This window comes from Diabrotica undecimpunctata, chromosome 4, assembly GCF_040954645.1.
Source record: "Diabrotica undecimpunctata isolate CICGRU chromosome 4, icDiaUnde3, whole genome shotgun sequence".
NCBI lineage: Eukaryota > Metazoa > Arthropoda > Insecta > Coleoptera > Chrysomelidae > Diabrotica > Diabrotica undecimpunctata.
The window spans coordinates 72,909,028-72,927,626 of NC_092806.1; the positions used below are offsets into that span (position 1 = coordinate 72,909,028).

An 18,599-nucleotide genomic window follows, 5' to 3' on the forward strand; every position below is an offset into this window, starting at 1 on the left:
TTGGGACCATGTCTTTTGGTCTGGGAAAATCCATGTTACTTTATGGTATTTAGGATGTTCGAAGTTTGTACTAATGATAATCATATTGGTACTAGCTGCTAGGTTACATAATCTTTGACCATTGTCATTTGTTTTTTCGTGTAATGTGTGTTTACCTGCTACTTGGTTAATGTAGTCTTCCTTACCTACTTGGGCGTTAAAATCTCCCATTACCAGTATTGTGTCTTCTCTAGGTAAATTCTCCATTTCTCGTTCAAGTTCCTCATACATTTTGTCTTTTTCCTCCGCAGCAGCACTTTCAGTTGGAGCATATACGTTTATGATTGATATATTAAATGGTTTGGCGTTAATTCTCAGGTAAGCCATACGTTCATTTATTGGTTTAAATTGCATAATGTTATTTTTTATTTTTCCCATAATTATGAAAGCAACTCCATATTGACCTTGTTTTCCATGTCCCGAATACTGTAGTGTGTAGTTTTTTTTATTTATTTCTCCTTGACCTGCCCATCTAATTTCTTGAATCACTGCAATATCAATTTGGTATCTTTCTAGTTCTGAGACAATCTCCTGCATTTTTCCTGGTTCAAGCATTGTTCTGATGTTCCACGTACTTATTTTTAGTTCATCGCGTTTTTTCATTTTTCTATTATATTTTTTCCTGCTCGTCTGTTTTATCTTATCTAATCTATTCATGTCCTTTTCCTTTGTCATTTTCGTTTCCGTTTTTTGTTGCGTGTACGATATTTGTTGTTTTATCGGTTTTTTGGCGTGTCTTGGTTTGCCTTTTCCAGTTCATTCTTCTCTTTGTTCCATTTCCATATAGCCCCGTCAATATTTAATTTTTGATAACCTACTCTGGTGTTCATACCTTTTTCTTGTTGAAATTTTGCAATTTTCCGTATTTCTTGTTGGATCTTCATCTCTTCTTGCGTTAGATCGTTATTGATGTATATTTCTGGCTTTGATGCCCTTAGTTTGTTTTTGTTCTTCATGATTTTAATTTTTTCATTTCTGTTTTTTAGTTTTACAAGACATGTTTTGTCGCCTATTTTATAAGCATCTTCTATTTCTACTTTAATGCCTAATTCTTTTTCCACGAAATTTGCCATAATCTCGTTGACTACATTTGGGTTATTTGTATCCATCGGTAGACCCTGGACAATAACATTGTTAGCCTTTCTCTCTTTCTCGAGCTGTTCTACCTTCATTTTCACTATCTTTAGTTCCTGCTTCATTTCATCATTTTCCTTTTTTAGTTGTTGGTTACTTTGTTTGAATTCATTTATTTCTTTTTTTAATTCTCTGAGGTCATTTCTATATTCTCGTTGTTCTTCTTTTATTCCTTTTACCTCCGTTGTTAGATGTTTTGTTTGGTCTGTTAAATTTTGCATCATTTTTAAAAGCTGATCTATTTTGTTTTCATCTTTCTGTTGTTTGGTTGGTGTTCTGGTAAGTTTCTTGCTCTTGTTGAAAATATCTTCATCATCTTCCTTTCGACTTCTTTTTTTATTGTCTTCTGAGGTGTAGTCATCATCGCTATCCATTTTTATTTCTTTTTTATGTATTTTTTACTCTATATTATAGCAAGCGGTAAGTTCTAGTTCTCCGGTCAACCCGTCAGAAGCTCTAGAACTTCTCAAGCAATAATTGAGTATGAAATTTAAATTTATTAAATATTTTATTTCTTCTAAATTTTGTTTATTTAGTTAATATTATTAATTAGCGGATTTCCTTTCTTGGATTTTTGAAACTTTTTGGATAACCGGCAACGTCGCATTCAATTTGATCAAGACTTGTCTTCTTATCTGTTATTAAAAGAACTGGAATTTCTAAATGTCGTTTTGTTTTGAATACAATAAAATGTTTTAAAACTTACTTACAGGTCACTTTTTGCCAATTTTCTTTGCACTGCAGAGAGTTTATGTCCTCATACAATTTTTCACGTATAGTTTGGATTTTATTTCTCACTATTACCTCAAAAATCGGAATAAACACTGGTAAAAATGTTTAACACTTTTATTTCGCACAACGCGCTGTTCAATGCCAAGATTATTAACATGAATTATGTCTTGTTTTATATATTTATCCTTTTTTAGGTTTATATTCTTCCTCTGTTTTTTGCTATTACAAAAAAGTGGTCACTATGTATGTTCGGACCCCGGTAGATTCTGACATCCATGAGGTCGAAAGAATGCCTTGCATCTATTAGGATGTGATCTATCTAGTTAAGTTAACGGTTTCATTGTCAGGTGATTTTCCTGTTTCTTTTTGTATCATTTTATGGCAAAATGTTGATCCTACTACTATCATGTTTTTGGTGCTACCAAGTGTAAACGTCAGATCTAATTTGTTTAGAGTACCAATTTTCGCTTATTTATTTTGTAAAATATAGTTTATATTTCACACGTTAGCAAACACTGCTTATTATTGTATGGTTAATTAAGTTGATTAGTAACAAAGACAACGTTCTTAGTTCATGTCCTCGTTAGTTACCTTTAATAACTATAAATAGTGCTAGTGTGTTTGTGTTTCGCGGTGGACTAGTGGAATCGGCGGTAAGATGTGAAACATGTGAGATAAAAACTTTGCGAACGTACTTTGACCAGATCGTTAGCAATAGTAGTAAAGTAGTCATTAGATTAAATATTTGTTAATTTTTATTCTTTTATTCCCACATTCGGTGATTCTTAGATCTTTAATTTAATGAATTGTTAATCTGTTCTAAATGGTGGTAAGATCGCCATCATAATTTCTTCTCCATCTAGAACCAGCTGTCCTTGATTTTACATTTTCTAACGATACAAAATTCATGACGTAAAAACTGGAAGCAGCACTGTTAGTAATACCTACAAACCCTGGCCAGTATGTAGACTACCAGTTGTGTTTTGGTCAGTCCAAGTCTTCCACTAACACTCTCATGACCTCATTCGTTTATATAAGTACGTAGAAGACTACAACAGCTACCATGAATAACGTAAATATAAAAACTGCAACGACAATGGGAACGCAATAGTAAAATAGGCAGTAAACCAACATCTCTCACTCAATTTTGATGTTTAAGATTAACCTTCTTTTGTGTTAGCAACATGGAAGCGGGGATGCTGACCCGATTTATATTTTGTCTCTAATTAATAACAGTGAAATACCTCTAAAAGCTTTACGAAAAGTAACGCACGACTTCCCATACAGTTAGCTAGTGATCGAAGATAAAAGATCAGAAATACCTATAATCGCATCCATCCCCGTCCATGGTGAAATTTAACAAAGAATATGTTTAGCCGGTTTTTTTGCAGGAAAGCCTAGGCTGGATACCCCCTACTAGCAGAAATTACAAAAGAATTGGTGGAGCCGCAATACAGCTATGGAGGCCCTACTGGACCTTCAGCACATCACTATAAGAGAGGAACTGATCTAATACAGGCGGCTACGCGTAATGCATTTACCAGGAGTACTCGAAGTAGAAAAAAAAAATAAAAAAAGAGAAGAGGTACAATCTCCTCCTGAAAAGCCTTAATGGGGATTAAGAAAGATAAAATGGTGTCGGATAATGAATTATGGTTCATAAAAGATGACTTAACCAAATATCGATGAGGCTCAATATGCTCCCTGCTTGAAAATTGACTCATTAACAAGTGCTTTAAGTTAATATTAAGAAAAAATGTAGTAAAAGTTGATCAGACTGAAGAAATTCCTAGTTCCAAACAGATACTGGCGTACATTGCAAAGACAAGTGGAAATTTGATTGTGGCATTATTACGTCTAGGTAAACAATATAAACAACACAGGGTTGAACACTGGAAAATTTTGGAATATAAGTTGGTCGCCGATGGAGAACTGCAAGTTCCCCAGTCGACGAGAAGTCCAAATTAGATTGAAACAGGCTGCACTATAAACCCTATTACTAACTTCATCGTTGGTGGTATTATGAAGTAAAATGGAAAGAAATCTATGCAGGTTGGAACAATAATGACGCAATGCATTCAACAACCACTTAATCGCACAAAATCGAAAGAATACAAGTGTAAAAAACGTCATGGCTAAAAGCTGAGCATCCAAAAGATTCTTCTTTTTCTTTCAGTACTCTGCCCGTTTGTCGAACGTTATCGATCATATTTGCAATAATAACTTTGTTTACGGCAACTCGAAACATATTAGAGGACCTCTCTTGATACCACTCTCAGAGATTTCGGAGCCAAGATGTTCTTCTCCGATCTGGGCCTTTTCTTACGGCCATATTGCCCTGTATTTTGAGCTGTAGAGGGTTATACCTCTCTGAATGATTCATTACATGGCCGAAATATTGTAACCTTTGAATTTTTATTGTTTTTGTTATTTCTGTGCCCTTTTTTATTCGGTATAAAACCATTTCATTTCTTATTCCTTCAACTTATCCGCAATATTTGTCGGTAAATCCACATCTCAAAGGGCTCCAATTTTGTCATTAGTGTTTCTGTAAGCGTCAAGTTTTCCATGACATACAGCAATGTAGATAATATGTAGCAGCGTATTAATCTGATTTTAGGGTATAATGCAATATCTCTATTAATGAGAATTTTCTTTAGTTTATGGAAGGCGGCTCTGACTTTTTCAAAAGATTTGGAGGATAAATTTTAGGGGAGTTAAGTTAATTATTGGCATACAAAGCTAGAACTTGTATCTTTCGTAGATCTTACCTATCTAACCAGAACAATTCACCATAAGAAAGTTAGTTGCTTTTAACACAAGCACAGGATCAGAAGCTCAGAAATTCTTTAAGGAGTTTAATGAAAGGACAGTGTTTGGTACTAAGATTTCACCCATGTGTCGATCCATGTTACTGGAAACTCTCTGGCCACTTTCAATAGAATTATTAAGAGCGACAAAATACTTTTAAGTTTATTAATTTAAAAAGCAGTTTGATGCGATTTTAATAATCTTTCAAGGCAAAATATATTTATTTCAGGTTATTATATTAAATAGACTAGAGCACATTTTTGATTTGCAAATGCGTTTAACGAATATTACTCTAAAACAGCGAAAGAAAGTAAATTTGTAATACATTAGAATTTAAAAAAATATGTAAATGATGTTTAATAATTTTTGATCTCATGACATGGCTAGTATATTATCCTATTTTATTATTAGTAGGAGAAATACTGCCTTTATTTAAAACTTCTGTGTGTGTTTTCTGGGTTTCAAGCATCTCAATGCTTTTCGACAAGAATAAATGATATGAGTAACACTGTGTAGTAATTTTGCACCTCATACCGCACTACTTATCTATCGGCTGACCCGATAATTGAAGTCGCAAATAATTTTGGAGTTTAAACTACTACATTAAGTTTTTGGTTTTTGGCCCACGCCGAGATTTGAACCACGATATCTCTAGGACCGTGAATGAGTACGATGATCCGCCCGGCTATCAGACCGATGATAATACTTACTTTGCCAGTAACTCTGTGAATGCAAGGGAGGAAACCAATTTCCTCTATAGTGTCCACTATTTCCTCTCTGCCGCCCTCCATTACCTCTCCCTGAATGCTGCCCATGGCCATTTCTGGGAGAAGTGTATCCATTTTCTGCACTTCTTTGTTGCGGATAAGAGCCATCACGCTGTGAGCAATGTTCAGCATGTTCTCTTCTTAGATCTGAATTTTCTCTGCGCAGTCGTCGAATGATCGCTTCAGCGTCGTCCAATTTTCGAAGAAGTTCGGGGTCTGGTTGAACAGCTCTTTCGCGTTCTTTTTCCCTGTCACGTTCATAGCGTTCTAATTTTCTACAACAAATAGGCAACATTATAACAATATTCCAAGATTATTTCTAAAATTTAGTATTTGATTTGATTTCATAGTTTAAGTATATACATTAACAATAACAATTAAATTATTAAGAAAAAAACAGCAGGATAATAATAGAGAAAATAATCTAAAATTATGGTAGATCGGGACGGGATCCATTTATGACCCCTTCAGACACTAACCTAAGATGGGTCTTAGGAGTAGTACTATTAGGAATATTCAATTAAAAACACAGTGAAATGAGATGTGTGCTTTAATATGTTCCTATAAAAATATGACCCACTAAAATGTTTACTTAAATACATATAATCTCGTAGACAAATATTTAATTATAGAAACTTATGGATATAGTCAGACTTATTTTTGGTAAACAATTAAAACTAACAAAACTCTGTTAAATTAGCCACAGCTGTTAGAACTGAGTCCTTTCACGTAATCACAAAATGATTTTTTTTATCTATCACAAACTTGTAACGACGCGGAATTTCCATTGAAAAAAATATGAATAGAATAAGGGAAAACCCTAGAATTAAACAAGCAAATCAATAGTTTTTAAAATGCTAAAAAGGGCATTTGCTTTGATCTGTGTTGAGTCCTTTATGGACAGAAATGACATTTCTGCTTGTATAATGGTTTATGATTGTAGAATAGGTTTTAATAGATCTACCTAAACCCAACATCAATCAGCCTCATATCATTTGCTTTAAATACGAAGAAAACGCTGTGAATAATTATATCAGAACATAAATTCTGATATACAAACCTTTTTACTCCTGTCAGTATGGGTATCAAGCAAGAAAGTCGATAAAACCATATTGGTACAATAAAATTGACCAAAAAAGATGTAGAGATATGGGCCTTTCTAGATATAGAAAACGCATTTAATTACAATGCACTTAGTCATAAGAGAACTGAATGAAAGAGGGAAAATAGTACTTCATACATGGTTAGAGGAGATGGAAATAGGCAACACCTTCATCTTAAGTATTAGAGGGTACTATAAGGAAAAATTGCGTCCCCACTTATGTGGGCCTACTAGTAGACCAAGTTCTATACGATTTATTCAACCTTGCGTATCTTACCAAGGATACTCCGATGATATCGTCAAATTACACAAAGAAAATTCAAAAACATCCCCTGTGACAAAATTTAGAAAGCACTAATTTATGCACATAAATTATAAAAAAGTATGGGACGTAATAAAAATTTCACTAAAACTACCTCCATAGCATTTAAAATGAAAAATAAACTTAACTATAAAACCATCACGATTAATTGGAGCATAGTTAAGTGTAAAACAGATTAAATATCTAGGCACTATCCTAAATTATAAACTTATCTGAGACTTATTAAAAATATTAGATCAGCAAGTCATTAAAAGTACAATAGTGTATAGAAACTTTATAAAATGGAAATAAAACAGCTTGGAATTACACTGTTCAGCTATGGAGACCTGGATAAAGAAGTGAGAGATCAAGTAAAAAGGGCAAATACACTGAGAGGATGCCTTAATAACACTACATATATGGCAAAACAGACAAATTAACACTGAAATCAAGTCAAGAATTTATAATGCCAGTGTAAGACCAATAATGACATGCCTTAGAAACAAGACCTGACACAGCCACAGTGCAATGGCTACTGGAAACGGCAGAGATGAGAGTACTGAGAAGAATTACAGGAAATACGCTGAGAGATCGAAAGAGGAGTGAAGACATTAGAAGAAAATGTAACGTATAGTTTATCAATGAATGGACACTAAAAGAAAAGAATAGAATAACCACATAACCAGAATTGGGGGACACAAAATAGCGTAGTCATCAAAATAGCAAGAGATAAGTCAGCAATCGGCGGAAGAAGTATCGAACGACCGCGTAAAAGATGTAGTGACAACTTTCCATAGAGGTATTAATCCTCCGTATTATTATTATTAATTAACAAGCAAAATTGCTTATAAAGAGGAAGAAGAAGAAGAAGAAACTTTATAAGGAAGAATTGGGTCGTAACCTAAAAATTCTGACTGAGGTGGATGTACACGGCAATAGTGAAATAAATCACTACTTAGAGGGTAGTGACGTGGAAAATTAGAGCCCATCTAAGCAACATAAGAAACAATCTCGTGAGGCTTTAAAGACTAGCTTATGTATGCATTACAGGGTCATAAGAAGATAAAGAATGACAAGATATAAATTTTGAATACATTTATTACACTTTACATTTACAAGTTAACGCAAGTTAACTTATAAAAACGGATGAGACAATGGCACTATTTCTAAGCTAAATAAGAATGCTGCCAAGTGGTATATACAGTGGCTCACAGCTTAAATGAATCAGTCGCTACTCAACAAAACTAGCTTGTGTCAGTGGCTCAATATTTATTAGAAAAAAATTACATACTGAAATTAAATTACTGTAAATCTTTTAAAATAGCATTAGCTATTTTTTGGGTTTCAAATATACCATATTTAAATAACAATAAATATTTAGTTATTTTATGTATGATTTTGATGTTACAGCTAAAATGATGCAAACTTTAAAACAAGAAAATTTATAAAGAAAACAAACTCGACGCATTGAAAAATAATTGCTAATATTTTGTATACCCTCCTTCATTATTAATTATATCCTGTAGTTTTCTGGGCGTTAATGCGACCAACTTTCTAGTGTACTCTGGGGAAATTGTGTCCCAAGCATCAGTAATTTTTACTTTCTATTTATTTCTATTTGATATTGAGATACTATTTACTTTATTTTTTAATGCCAACCACAGATTTTTAACACCATTCAAATCTGGTGACTAGGTTGGTGTTTTACTGACATTTCGGCAATTGTAAAGCAACCAAGTACGAACCCGATATTAGGTGTGTTTTGGATCGTTGTCCTGATAAAACTGTTTATTGTTATTGATACCCAATTTTGAAGCACTAGCGGCGAGATGCTGGCTTAGTATATCCCAAATACATATACTGGTTCATATTTCCTTTAATAAAATGCATGCTACCTACTCCTGCGAACGACATAGACCCCCACATCATGACCTTCCCTTCACCGTGAGTTACCGTAACTTTTATATTTTTTAATTTTAGTTCTTCGTTTGGCTTTCTCCACACCGATATGTTTGCATCGGACCCAAACAAGTTTATTTTGGTTTTATTAGCAAATATTATCGAATTCTAAAAGCTCCGAACTACAATTTACTAAATAATAGGCTAATAAGAGGTTTATTTGTAGCAGTTCGGCCATGTAGATTATTCTTTCCTAACATCCGTCTAATTATTTCGGGTTTACTTTTTTTTCAAAACTGTCTTTCTACCTTATCTCACAGTTATTGTGCACTTTTTTAATGATTATTTGCTATTTCTCTGACAATCCATCTTACTTCACGTTCGATAACAATCTTATTTCGAGCTAACCTTGATTTATTGTCAACTTTAGTTTCATTTCGCTAACGTTACACAATGTGCTGAACTGTGGATGAACATTGATTTACCATTTTGGATATTTATGTCTCTTTGGCTGTAACCATTTCTATGGTGAGTAATAATTAAATTTCTTTCACTAATCGTAGTTCGGCGACCCATTCTTAAATAATTTTGTTATTTGCCGAATAAAAACTTTTAAATATCAAATTAAATATAAAATAAACTGCAATATGAATTTAATGCAACGCCTACTTCGCAAAAATTTCAAATTGATACGTTGTGTTACGCTTCATCTTATCTTCATCATTTTAGCTGTGACATCAAAATCACACATAAAATAATTAAATATTTATTGTTATTTAAGTCTGGTATATTTGAAACCGAAAAAATAGCTTATGCTCTTGTAGAAGACTCATAGTAATTTAATTTTTCAATTTTTCAAGCAAAAATTGAGGCACATTAGAAGATGCGCACAGTTAAACTTGAAAAGCAAATATCAGGAACAAGAGATTGTGCTAATGCCCCATGGTAAAGCAGGCAATAAAGCACTTAAATCCCATATAATCAGCTCCAGAATAATATGGGACTGTTTGCAGAATGAGACAAAAATACTTGTAGGGAACCATAACTAAACACTATTTAAATATTATATTAGTTGAAGAAAAGGACTACGTACCTTAACAGGAATAATTACAGGTTGTTATCGACTGAGAAAGAACCTGAAAACATTCAAGGTAGTAAATATGGAAGAATGCAAATTCTGTGAATTAAAAGATGAAACCTTTATGCATATATTCCCAAACTAAATTCCTTGAGGAACTCCAGAGTACGTTATCCGGGAACATATAAGGTAAGAGAAGTGGATCTACCCAACTGAAAGTCTCTAGATAAACTAAGTTTTTGGGAGGAAGTGGGCAGCTTGAGCTGCTTTAGACACTGAGAAGCCATTAAATAAGGCAAGAAAAAGAAGATACAATAGAGCTTATAAGTTGCAGATATAGTTCATTCTTTAGCTGCATGAGGCGACACAATCCTGACTTTTTAAGTTGCATTTTTTTATTAAAAATGGTTTAATTACAATTATGCAACACTAAAAAATGCATAAAAAATACTTACTTTTTTTGTTCATCAACTATAGCCGACAAATATGCATTTCTGCTTTCGGTTTCTTGCGTTTGTAACTTTATTTCTGTCAGCTCTTTTTCCAAAATCTCTACTTGCAACGGAGTTGTGTTAAATGGTTTTGGACTTGTGTATACCTGTAAATAATCTTGACTTTAATATTTTTAAAAAGAAACATTGTAATATTTCGTTTCAATTAAGTCTCACCATTTCGCTATCCATATGACATAGATTTTCATAGATTTAACAGAAGGATATTGTGAGATTCCATGTGAAAACAAACAAACTGTCTGGCTGGCAATTATTATCAAATTATGTACGAGTGTACGCTTGTACGTTTCGGTAATTTGTTTCATTTTACTTCGAGTCTCACAAAGTTCCTCTGATCATTGGGAAACCATTATGATCAAAAAACATGGTGGACGGGGCGAATGTGTCATCACTTCCTTCTCAGATAGATGAAAGAAGATTTGACAATAAAACATTTATATGTTGTAATACTAAGCCAAATAAAACGATGGTATGTGTGGTGTGCGAAAAAAATTGTGATATTTCCTGTGCCATTAAAAGCAAATTAAAATGTAATAAAATATGTGACACGCGTATGGTCTGTTGCGATAAACAATCTGATATTACCCAACCCATGAATCTTATGCAGTTAGAAAATAAAATACTAGTACTTATTGGAAGAAAAAGAAGATATAAATTTACACTTTGTGTTAACAATAACTCCTTAATATCTAAAATTTGCAGATCTGACAGCTGTGAAAGCACCCATGGAGGAAGATCGATTCTAATTAATACGATGTTTCCATGGACGTATAATCTTTATTTATACGTCCATGGATGTTTCAGTGTAAATTCAATTTTGTTGACTACAATAAATTTAACCAGCTCTGAATTGAATATGAATTTTAATTCTCTCTATAACTTTCAGTATGAAGCTTAATACTTTTCTAATCTATTATGCCTTAATTCTTCTTTTGATTTAATGCATTTTTTAAATGGAATAAACACTACAAATGCCTTTTGTTTTTTTCCTACTAACTTGGCTGAAATAAAAAATATACAAAGCATTAAAAATCCTATGGCTGCAGGCTGGAATGATATCCCATCTTAAGTTTTATCCCATCTCCCTGATAATTTTCTGAGAGTTTTAGCGGAGGCAATTACCACGTCTTTTTTAACAGGTCATTTTAGTGATTGTTTAAAATTTGCTAAGGTTATTCCTCTGCATAAAGTGATAACCACAATTTACGTGCTAACTATCCTATCTCTTTGTTACCGTCGCTTTCAAAGGTTGTAGAAAAATTGGTAAAAATCCGAATAATTATTTTCTTACAAAAACACAATTACTTTCTTCCTGCCAATTCGGTTTCCAGTCATTAAAAAGTACATATGATGCCATCTTCGAATTCACGGAAAAACGAATCTTGGACTTAATAAAGATTATGTTGCTGCTGAGGTTTTCTGTGATCTATCGAAAGCCTTTAACTGTGTCAATCACAAAATACTTCTTAATAAACTAGAACGATATGGTTTAAGAGGCACTGTTCTAGTTCTTCACTTCAGTTCTTACTTGAAACCCATATGCCAGTCTGTATCAATCAATGTGCGCTACTCTTGGGTCCTATCTTTTTCTCTATATATTTTAATGACATAATTAACCTCGATATTAACGGCCGGTTTACTATATTTGCAAATAACAGCATTAAACAAGGATCCTGAGGTACTGAATAAGATATTTAGTATTGATCTGCTAAAAATCTTAGAGTGTTGCAAAACTAATCATTTGATATTTAATTTTTCAAAAACCAAAATAATCTCTTCTAAGAATCATCAAAAGAACATTACTCTGGGCAATAAAGGCATTTGTTTTGACACCTTAAACAAATTTTTAGGTCTCTATATTGATAATAAACTTAAGTGTGAGCAACGTAAAAAGATATCATCGGGTTGCTTTGCTACAACATCAGTTGCACAGCACTTTTCAAGATTACAAAAAGTGTTTATGTGGCCTTGATTGAATCTAATTTGAGATACGGTATTGTCTTTTAGTTATCTGTTCTCTTCATTTCAGTAGAGTTTTTATGCTACAAAAGAGAGCACTCAGATATTTATGCAAGTTCAATTTTGGTACATCATGCAGACCTTTGTCCCGGAAAAATTGGATATTGACACTTCATTGCATATATTATATCCTTGAACTAGCGTGCTTAATTAAAAAAAAACGTAGAGAATATTCGGACAGATTTCTAAAGAAAGTATTTATTCATCTACCACTTGATATAAGATCATCAAGTAATATCTTTGTATTCCGCAGAGAAATCAAGAAGATTGTATTATCTGAGTGTTATCGAGGAATTTTTTGAGGATAGTTACGCTAATTGATGGCTATGTTATTATGGAAAATTTATAATTAGTATTTTAATGTATCTTTTCTTTGTATTGTATCATCTTGAATTTAGAAACAATAAAGTTCTCTCTCTCTCTCTGTCTCTGTTATTAAATACATATCGGTACAAATACATTATATTCGATTCTATTCCCCTTATTCAGACTCCATATCTACTCCATTCTATTCTATGCCATAGACATATATAAAATACCTATGTACCTATTCAAGTTACAAAACATATTTGTCAGTTGGCTACTATTAACTTCAATATAGGAGAATCCTTTTTTTAAATATTTTTCATCTACTTAAAGCGAATTTCTACTAATAGATTTATTTATATCGTTAAATCTCTTCTCTGGGCTGACTACATATTGATATACTTTCATATTTGCAATTAATAATTATCTTATGAATATTATTTTTGAATTAATTTTTTATACATAACTTAATCTCCAAGCCATGATTTGTTTTTAAAATGCATGTAGAATCTTTAGTTAAACCATTTTAATTAATTTATTTTAAAAATAATTATATTCATGCTATGTCCTTTCAAAAAAATTGTTTTTTTCTATAGCAAGGAAATCTTGAAAACGTATGCAGTCGCTAACACAAGGTTTCTCATTTTAGTTGTTTGGCCTAAATAAATTTTTCCTATTCCCCCTTATTACGTGAAACTGCCTGAAGCCTCGTAGTGCACCACACTTGGGATGATAACTGCAGCAGTATAAGACCTGCAGCAATCAAGTAGAACTCAATAGCTGCTTCAAAATACATCAAGTTTGAACCCAGGCATCTCCACCAATTTGAAATCTACTTATTCATCCATCAAACCAGCATCTAAAGCCATCAACAAGTTATCCTATCAACTATATGAAGCCATAAGTATCAATTTCAAATTTGTACTCAAAGTTAAAGGCAGGATTTGTTTTGTTTTTATTTCAACTTAAAACTTTATTTTATTTTTTTTTAAGTGAAATAAATATGATTAGTTTATATCCTGTTTTATTTGCCCCATTCAAACCAATTTTTTAAATCTGCATTTAAGATAAGACGTTCTCACACCTAAAAGTCTGAGCTAGACGGAACTAAAACAATTGGCTTCCAAAGAACGTTGGAGTTTTATTTTTACACATTGGCTCCTAACTTTCAGAGGGTAGTTATACTGTTATAATATATATATATATATATATATATATATATATATATATATATATATATATATATATATATATATATATATATATATATAGTTCTTTATTTGCGCACACTATTATAATTGTTACGGCCATATTCTGACAAAGCAGTTCTTTTAGAGTTATTTCTATACCATTTGATATTCGTAAAGTTTAGAAATGTTACTGTTAATAACGTCCCGTGGTAGATAAATTTAGACTAATTTAATATTTTATTTAAAAAAATAGTAAATATATTAATATTCTAAAAACTAAGTACCTACCTTATGTTTAGTATCATCTTCGGGTGATGAGGGTGAGCTAGGTGATGACAAACCAGTTCCTTTCACAAATACTAACTGGAATTGTAATTCTAAAAAAGAAAAAAATATTATAATTTAAGTAAGGAAACTAAATGTACTATAACACTTTTTTAACTTTTTTTATATCATTTCAGATTCCATATATACGTTTTATATCTGCTTTTATATCTTCTTTATAATTCTACACATATAACAATTAAAAATTAATACTAAACTATGATAGTGTCGAAAATAAATCAGCTATGGTACCTGTAGTCATACAAGGAACGAAAATAATATAGTCATAAATATAAAAACTTTAAAATGGATACTGATGACCAATTCTAGTCGGTGATCTATTTTCAATAGTATATCCCTCTTTCTTTCGCCTGTAACTCCTTAAGGAGCAAAATGTAGTACGTAGTACATATCTTCGGACAAGAGAAAAGCCTGGTTATGTATCTCCCCATTCCCCTCTAGATTGAGATTCCTTGAAATGACACGAATTCGATGTAATATGTTATCTGACATGTCATCTTTGTACTTGTTCTACACTTCACGTGAATTCGATTACAAGCATGCCGAAATAATGATCGCAAACCATAAGCATATCTGACTTGGAGACACAGAAACAATTGTTTAAGCGATGTCCTAATATCTAAATGATTACCGTTTTTAAGCAAATTGAGATGTTGACATGCTGCACTCAATGATAGACATATTATATCTTTGACAGTTTGAAGTAATTGAAACAATATTGACCTACGTCCATTTTATCGAATAAATTGTGTAAAGGCAACCAAGAGCATTAGTAAAAAGTACATCCGAATGATTAAGAACCGCTTCGCCTTGCTTGTTACTTTGAATTTTTTTTGATATTACATTTATTGAAGTATGACCAACTCCTAAAAAATACCCCTAAGATCCAGATAGACTTTTTTTCCGTAAAGTTTTACTATATCTGATTGGTTTTTCTGCTATAAACCTTACTTATATAATTTTTATTGATATTTAATATAACTAGAGCCTAAGAAAATACAACCTAAGCTTTAACAATTCTCTCTCCTTTTTTTAATTACTTCCTCACAGCGACAAGTTGGCGATCAATAACATCTCAACAATTATCTATGGGATTTAGATCAGGGCTGCAGAGTGGCCAGTTCATGGTTTGTATTTCAATCTCGTCAAAATAATGACGGACCTCTACGTAAAGCAACAAGGTCCGTTCCAGCTGTAAGAGATATTCCTTCCCAAAGCATTACAGATCCTCCATTGAATAAAGTAATAGGTCGTATGTTACACTGTGCATAGCGTTTTCTTGGCCGTCGAATAACTCTCACACGAAGCAATATCTCGATTCATATGTGAACAACACGTACACCCAGTCATTAACATTCCAGTCAAAGTGCTCTCTGGCAAACTGTAATCTACTTCTACGATGATTTACGTTTAAAACTGGTGCTCTGACTGATTGGCGTAGTGTTGTGAGTCTTCCTCTTCCATGTGCACGTCGTCTCGTATGGTCGTTTGTTTCTAGAAAACTTTGAATGACTTATGATATTGTAGTATGAGGCTTAACCTCAAGCCTATTTCACGATAACTTAACCCTACATAAGCTAAAGTAATTGCCTGTATACGTTCATCTCGGTTCATATTTCTTGAAATACGGTCCATGTGATCTAACTAACCTACACAAAGCAGCAAAACAATTTATGTAAACAATATTGTCAGTGTAACTGCTTCCATTAATGGGACGTTTCCTTTTTTGCAAAAATGTTGACAAAAGATGAAGCTATCTCATAATATAACTAAGATTTGTAGTGTTTATTTCTAATAAATTCCACAGGGTGTTTTAAAATAAGATCAAAAAATAGAACTTTATTTTTACACTCTATATAAGTGTAAAACGTTGTCATTTCTCAGAAAACGTTAATACACTAATTACTTAGAAATATACCCACATTGCAAAAAAATCATCGAAATCCGATCTAGGATTCAAAACAAACTTAAAAATTATAGGACCGTTGAGGTGATGTGTTAATTTGAGAGAGTAGGAAATTACGTAATGCTTTAAAGGTGAAGGTTTTTTTTTAATAATAGAGATATCGAGATAATCTTTTTAGAAAAATGTTGAGAAAGAATAAAGCTATCTCGAAATATTAATAAGATGTAGCGTCTGTTTCTAATAAATTCCACAGCGTGTTGGAAAAAAAGATGAAAAAACACAACTTTATTTTTACACTCCGTATATAGGTAAAATGTTGACATTTCTCAGAAAGAATTAATAAAGTAATAATTCAGAAATATACCTACAATGTGAAAAAAAATCATTAAAATCCAATTATGGGTTGAGAAGAAAAATAGGTTCAAAAACATTTAAGGTGGTGAGTTAATTTTAGAGAGTGTTATATATACCCAGAGTAGAGATATATAGATTTATAAGTATACACACGATTTCTATACATCTATTAATATCTGCCTTTATCAATTCTCTGTTTTTTAATTCCAACTTTTTGTTTTTGAACCCTTTAATTTTTAATCGTATTTTCTTCTTGTAGTGCCTATCCGTTTCTATGTACCATCATGGCAATCTGTACTTTGCACACTGCTGCTATAAAAAGATTTGTGGTTGTTGTGTTAAACCTCGTACGTAGATTCTTCTTCTTCTTCAGTGTCTTATCCGGTCCGGATGTTGGCGATCATCAAGTCCATCATGGTTTTGTTGATTGCTCTGCGAAACAGCTCTACGGAGATCATCCCAAACCATTGTCGACGGTTTTTCAAAAATGATTTACGACGGCGCCCCGGTCCTCTCCTGCCAAATACTTTACCCTGCATAACGAGTTGAAAAATTCGAGATTTTTCTTCGTCCTGCATCACGTGACAGAGGTACTCAAGCTTACGTTTTTTCATTAAATTAAGCACTTCTTTTTCTTTTGTCATGCGCTGGAGGACCTCAACGTTGGTGTCATGGTCCACACACGATATTTTTAGTATCCTTCTGTAGATCCACATCTCAAAGGCTTCAATCCGCTTTTCAGTGGCTTGCGTCAGTGCTTCAACTCCATATAGTAAGACTGAAAGAATGTAGCACCTCACTATCCGCATCTTGGTTCCCAAACTGAGATCACTGCAGTACAGCAAGGATCATAACTTGATAAATGTAGACCGTGCCATTCAATTGTAGTTCTAATCTCTTGTGCGTAGTCCCATTGTGAGTTGAGAGTAGTTCCGTGGTAAGTGAATCTGTCGACTCTTTGGATATTACCACTAGATTCGCTACCTGCCATTAGTGCACAGGGATCTAAATTTGCACGGCTAACAACCATGAATTTAGTTTTCTTAATACTAAGGTCCAGTCCTTATGTTACGCTTACAGTTCTCACTCGGTCTAGTAAGGCTTGTATATCATTTAAGATGTCACAGTGTCATCGGCGTAGCGGATATTATTAATGTATTTACTTTTCACTCGGATTCCCATCTCTGGGGCTTCAGTAAAAATTTTCTCAGAATATATATTGAAAAGAGTCAGCGAGAGCACACATCCTTGCCTTACTCCTCGCATGATCTTCACTTGGTCCGTCCGTCTTCGACCTTGACTTGACCGGTTCCAGTATAAATTCATGATGATCCGAATGTCCTTCTTGTCCAATCCTACTCTTTGTAGGGCGGCGAGCACCTTCTGGTGCTGACAACGGTCAAATGCTTGGAGTAGTCAATAAAACAAATATAGACATCACAACTGACATTGCGACATTTCTAAAGTAGGACTTGTAAGGTGAAAAGTGCTTCACGTGTACCCATGGAATTCTTCTTCTTCTGCTAGTGCCTATCCTCTATGGATGTTGGCTACCACAATGACCCATCGTATTTTATTAACAGCTGTTCGAAATAGGTCTGTGGTGGTCATACCTGTTCACTGTCTCAAATTCTTAAGCCAGGATATTCGGCGGCGTCCTGGTCCTCTATTTCCTTCTATTTTCCCTTCTAATATCAATAGTAGGATTTTGTATTTATTTTCACATCTCACTATATGTCCGAAGTATGCTAATTTTTTTTCTTTAATGGCTTTCAAGACTTTAGGTTCTTTTTGTAAATGTTGCATTACTGCGTCGTTAGTTATATGATGTACATATGATATTCGGAGCATGCGACGATAGCCCCACATCTCGAAAGACTGCAACCGTCTGCAAGACGCATCAGTGAGTGTCCATGCCTCTGCTCCATGCATAAGAATAGAAAACACATAACAATTAAGGATTTTGAGTCGGAGATGTAAGTTCAAGGTTAAATTGCAGAGAACTTTCTTCATCTGCTGGAAGGCACTCCTTGCCTTTTTGATCCTACATTTAATCTCGTATGAGTGATCCCAGCTGTCTGTGATGTTGCATCCTAGGTATGTT

At 33.2% G+C, this 18,599-nt stretch overlaps 1 protein-coding gene across 4 annotated transcripts in view; it reads right to left on the reverse strand.

Annotated features, from left to right (window-relative positions):
* Nucleotides 1-18,599, reverse strand: part of LOC140439666 (uncharacterized) — a 72,183-nt gene that overhangs the window by 14,092 nt on the left and 39,492 nt on the right. For all 4 annotated transcript variants that reach the window (XR_011950680.1, XM_072529724.1, XM_072529725.1 and 1 more), the window contains 3 exons: nucleotides 14,179-14,267; nucleotides 10,319-10,461; nucleotides 5,427-5,758 (listed from right to left, as the gene is read on the reverse strand). Coding sequence is in view for 3 of the 4 variants with exons in the window: in XM_072529724.1 (XP_072385825.1) it covers nucleotides 5,427-5,758; nucleotides 10,319-10,461; nucleotides 14,179-14,267 (564 nt within the window). In the remaining variant the exon portion in view is untranslated. The remainder of the gene's footprint in view (nucleotides 1-5,426; nucleotides 5,759-10,318; nucleotides 10,462-14,178; nucleotides 14,268-18,599) is intronic.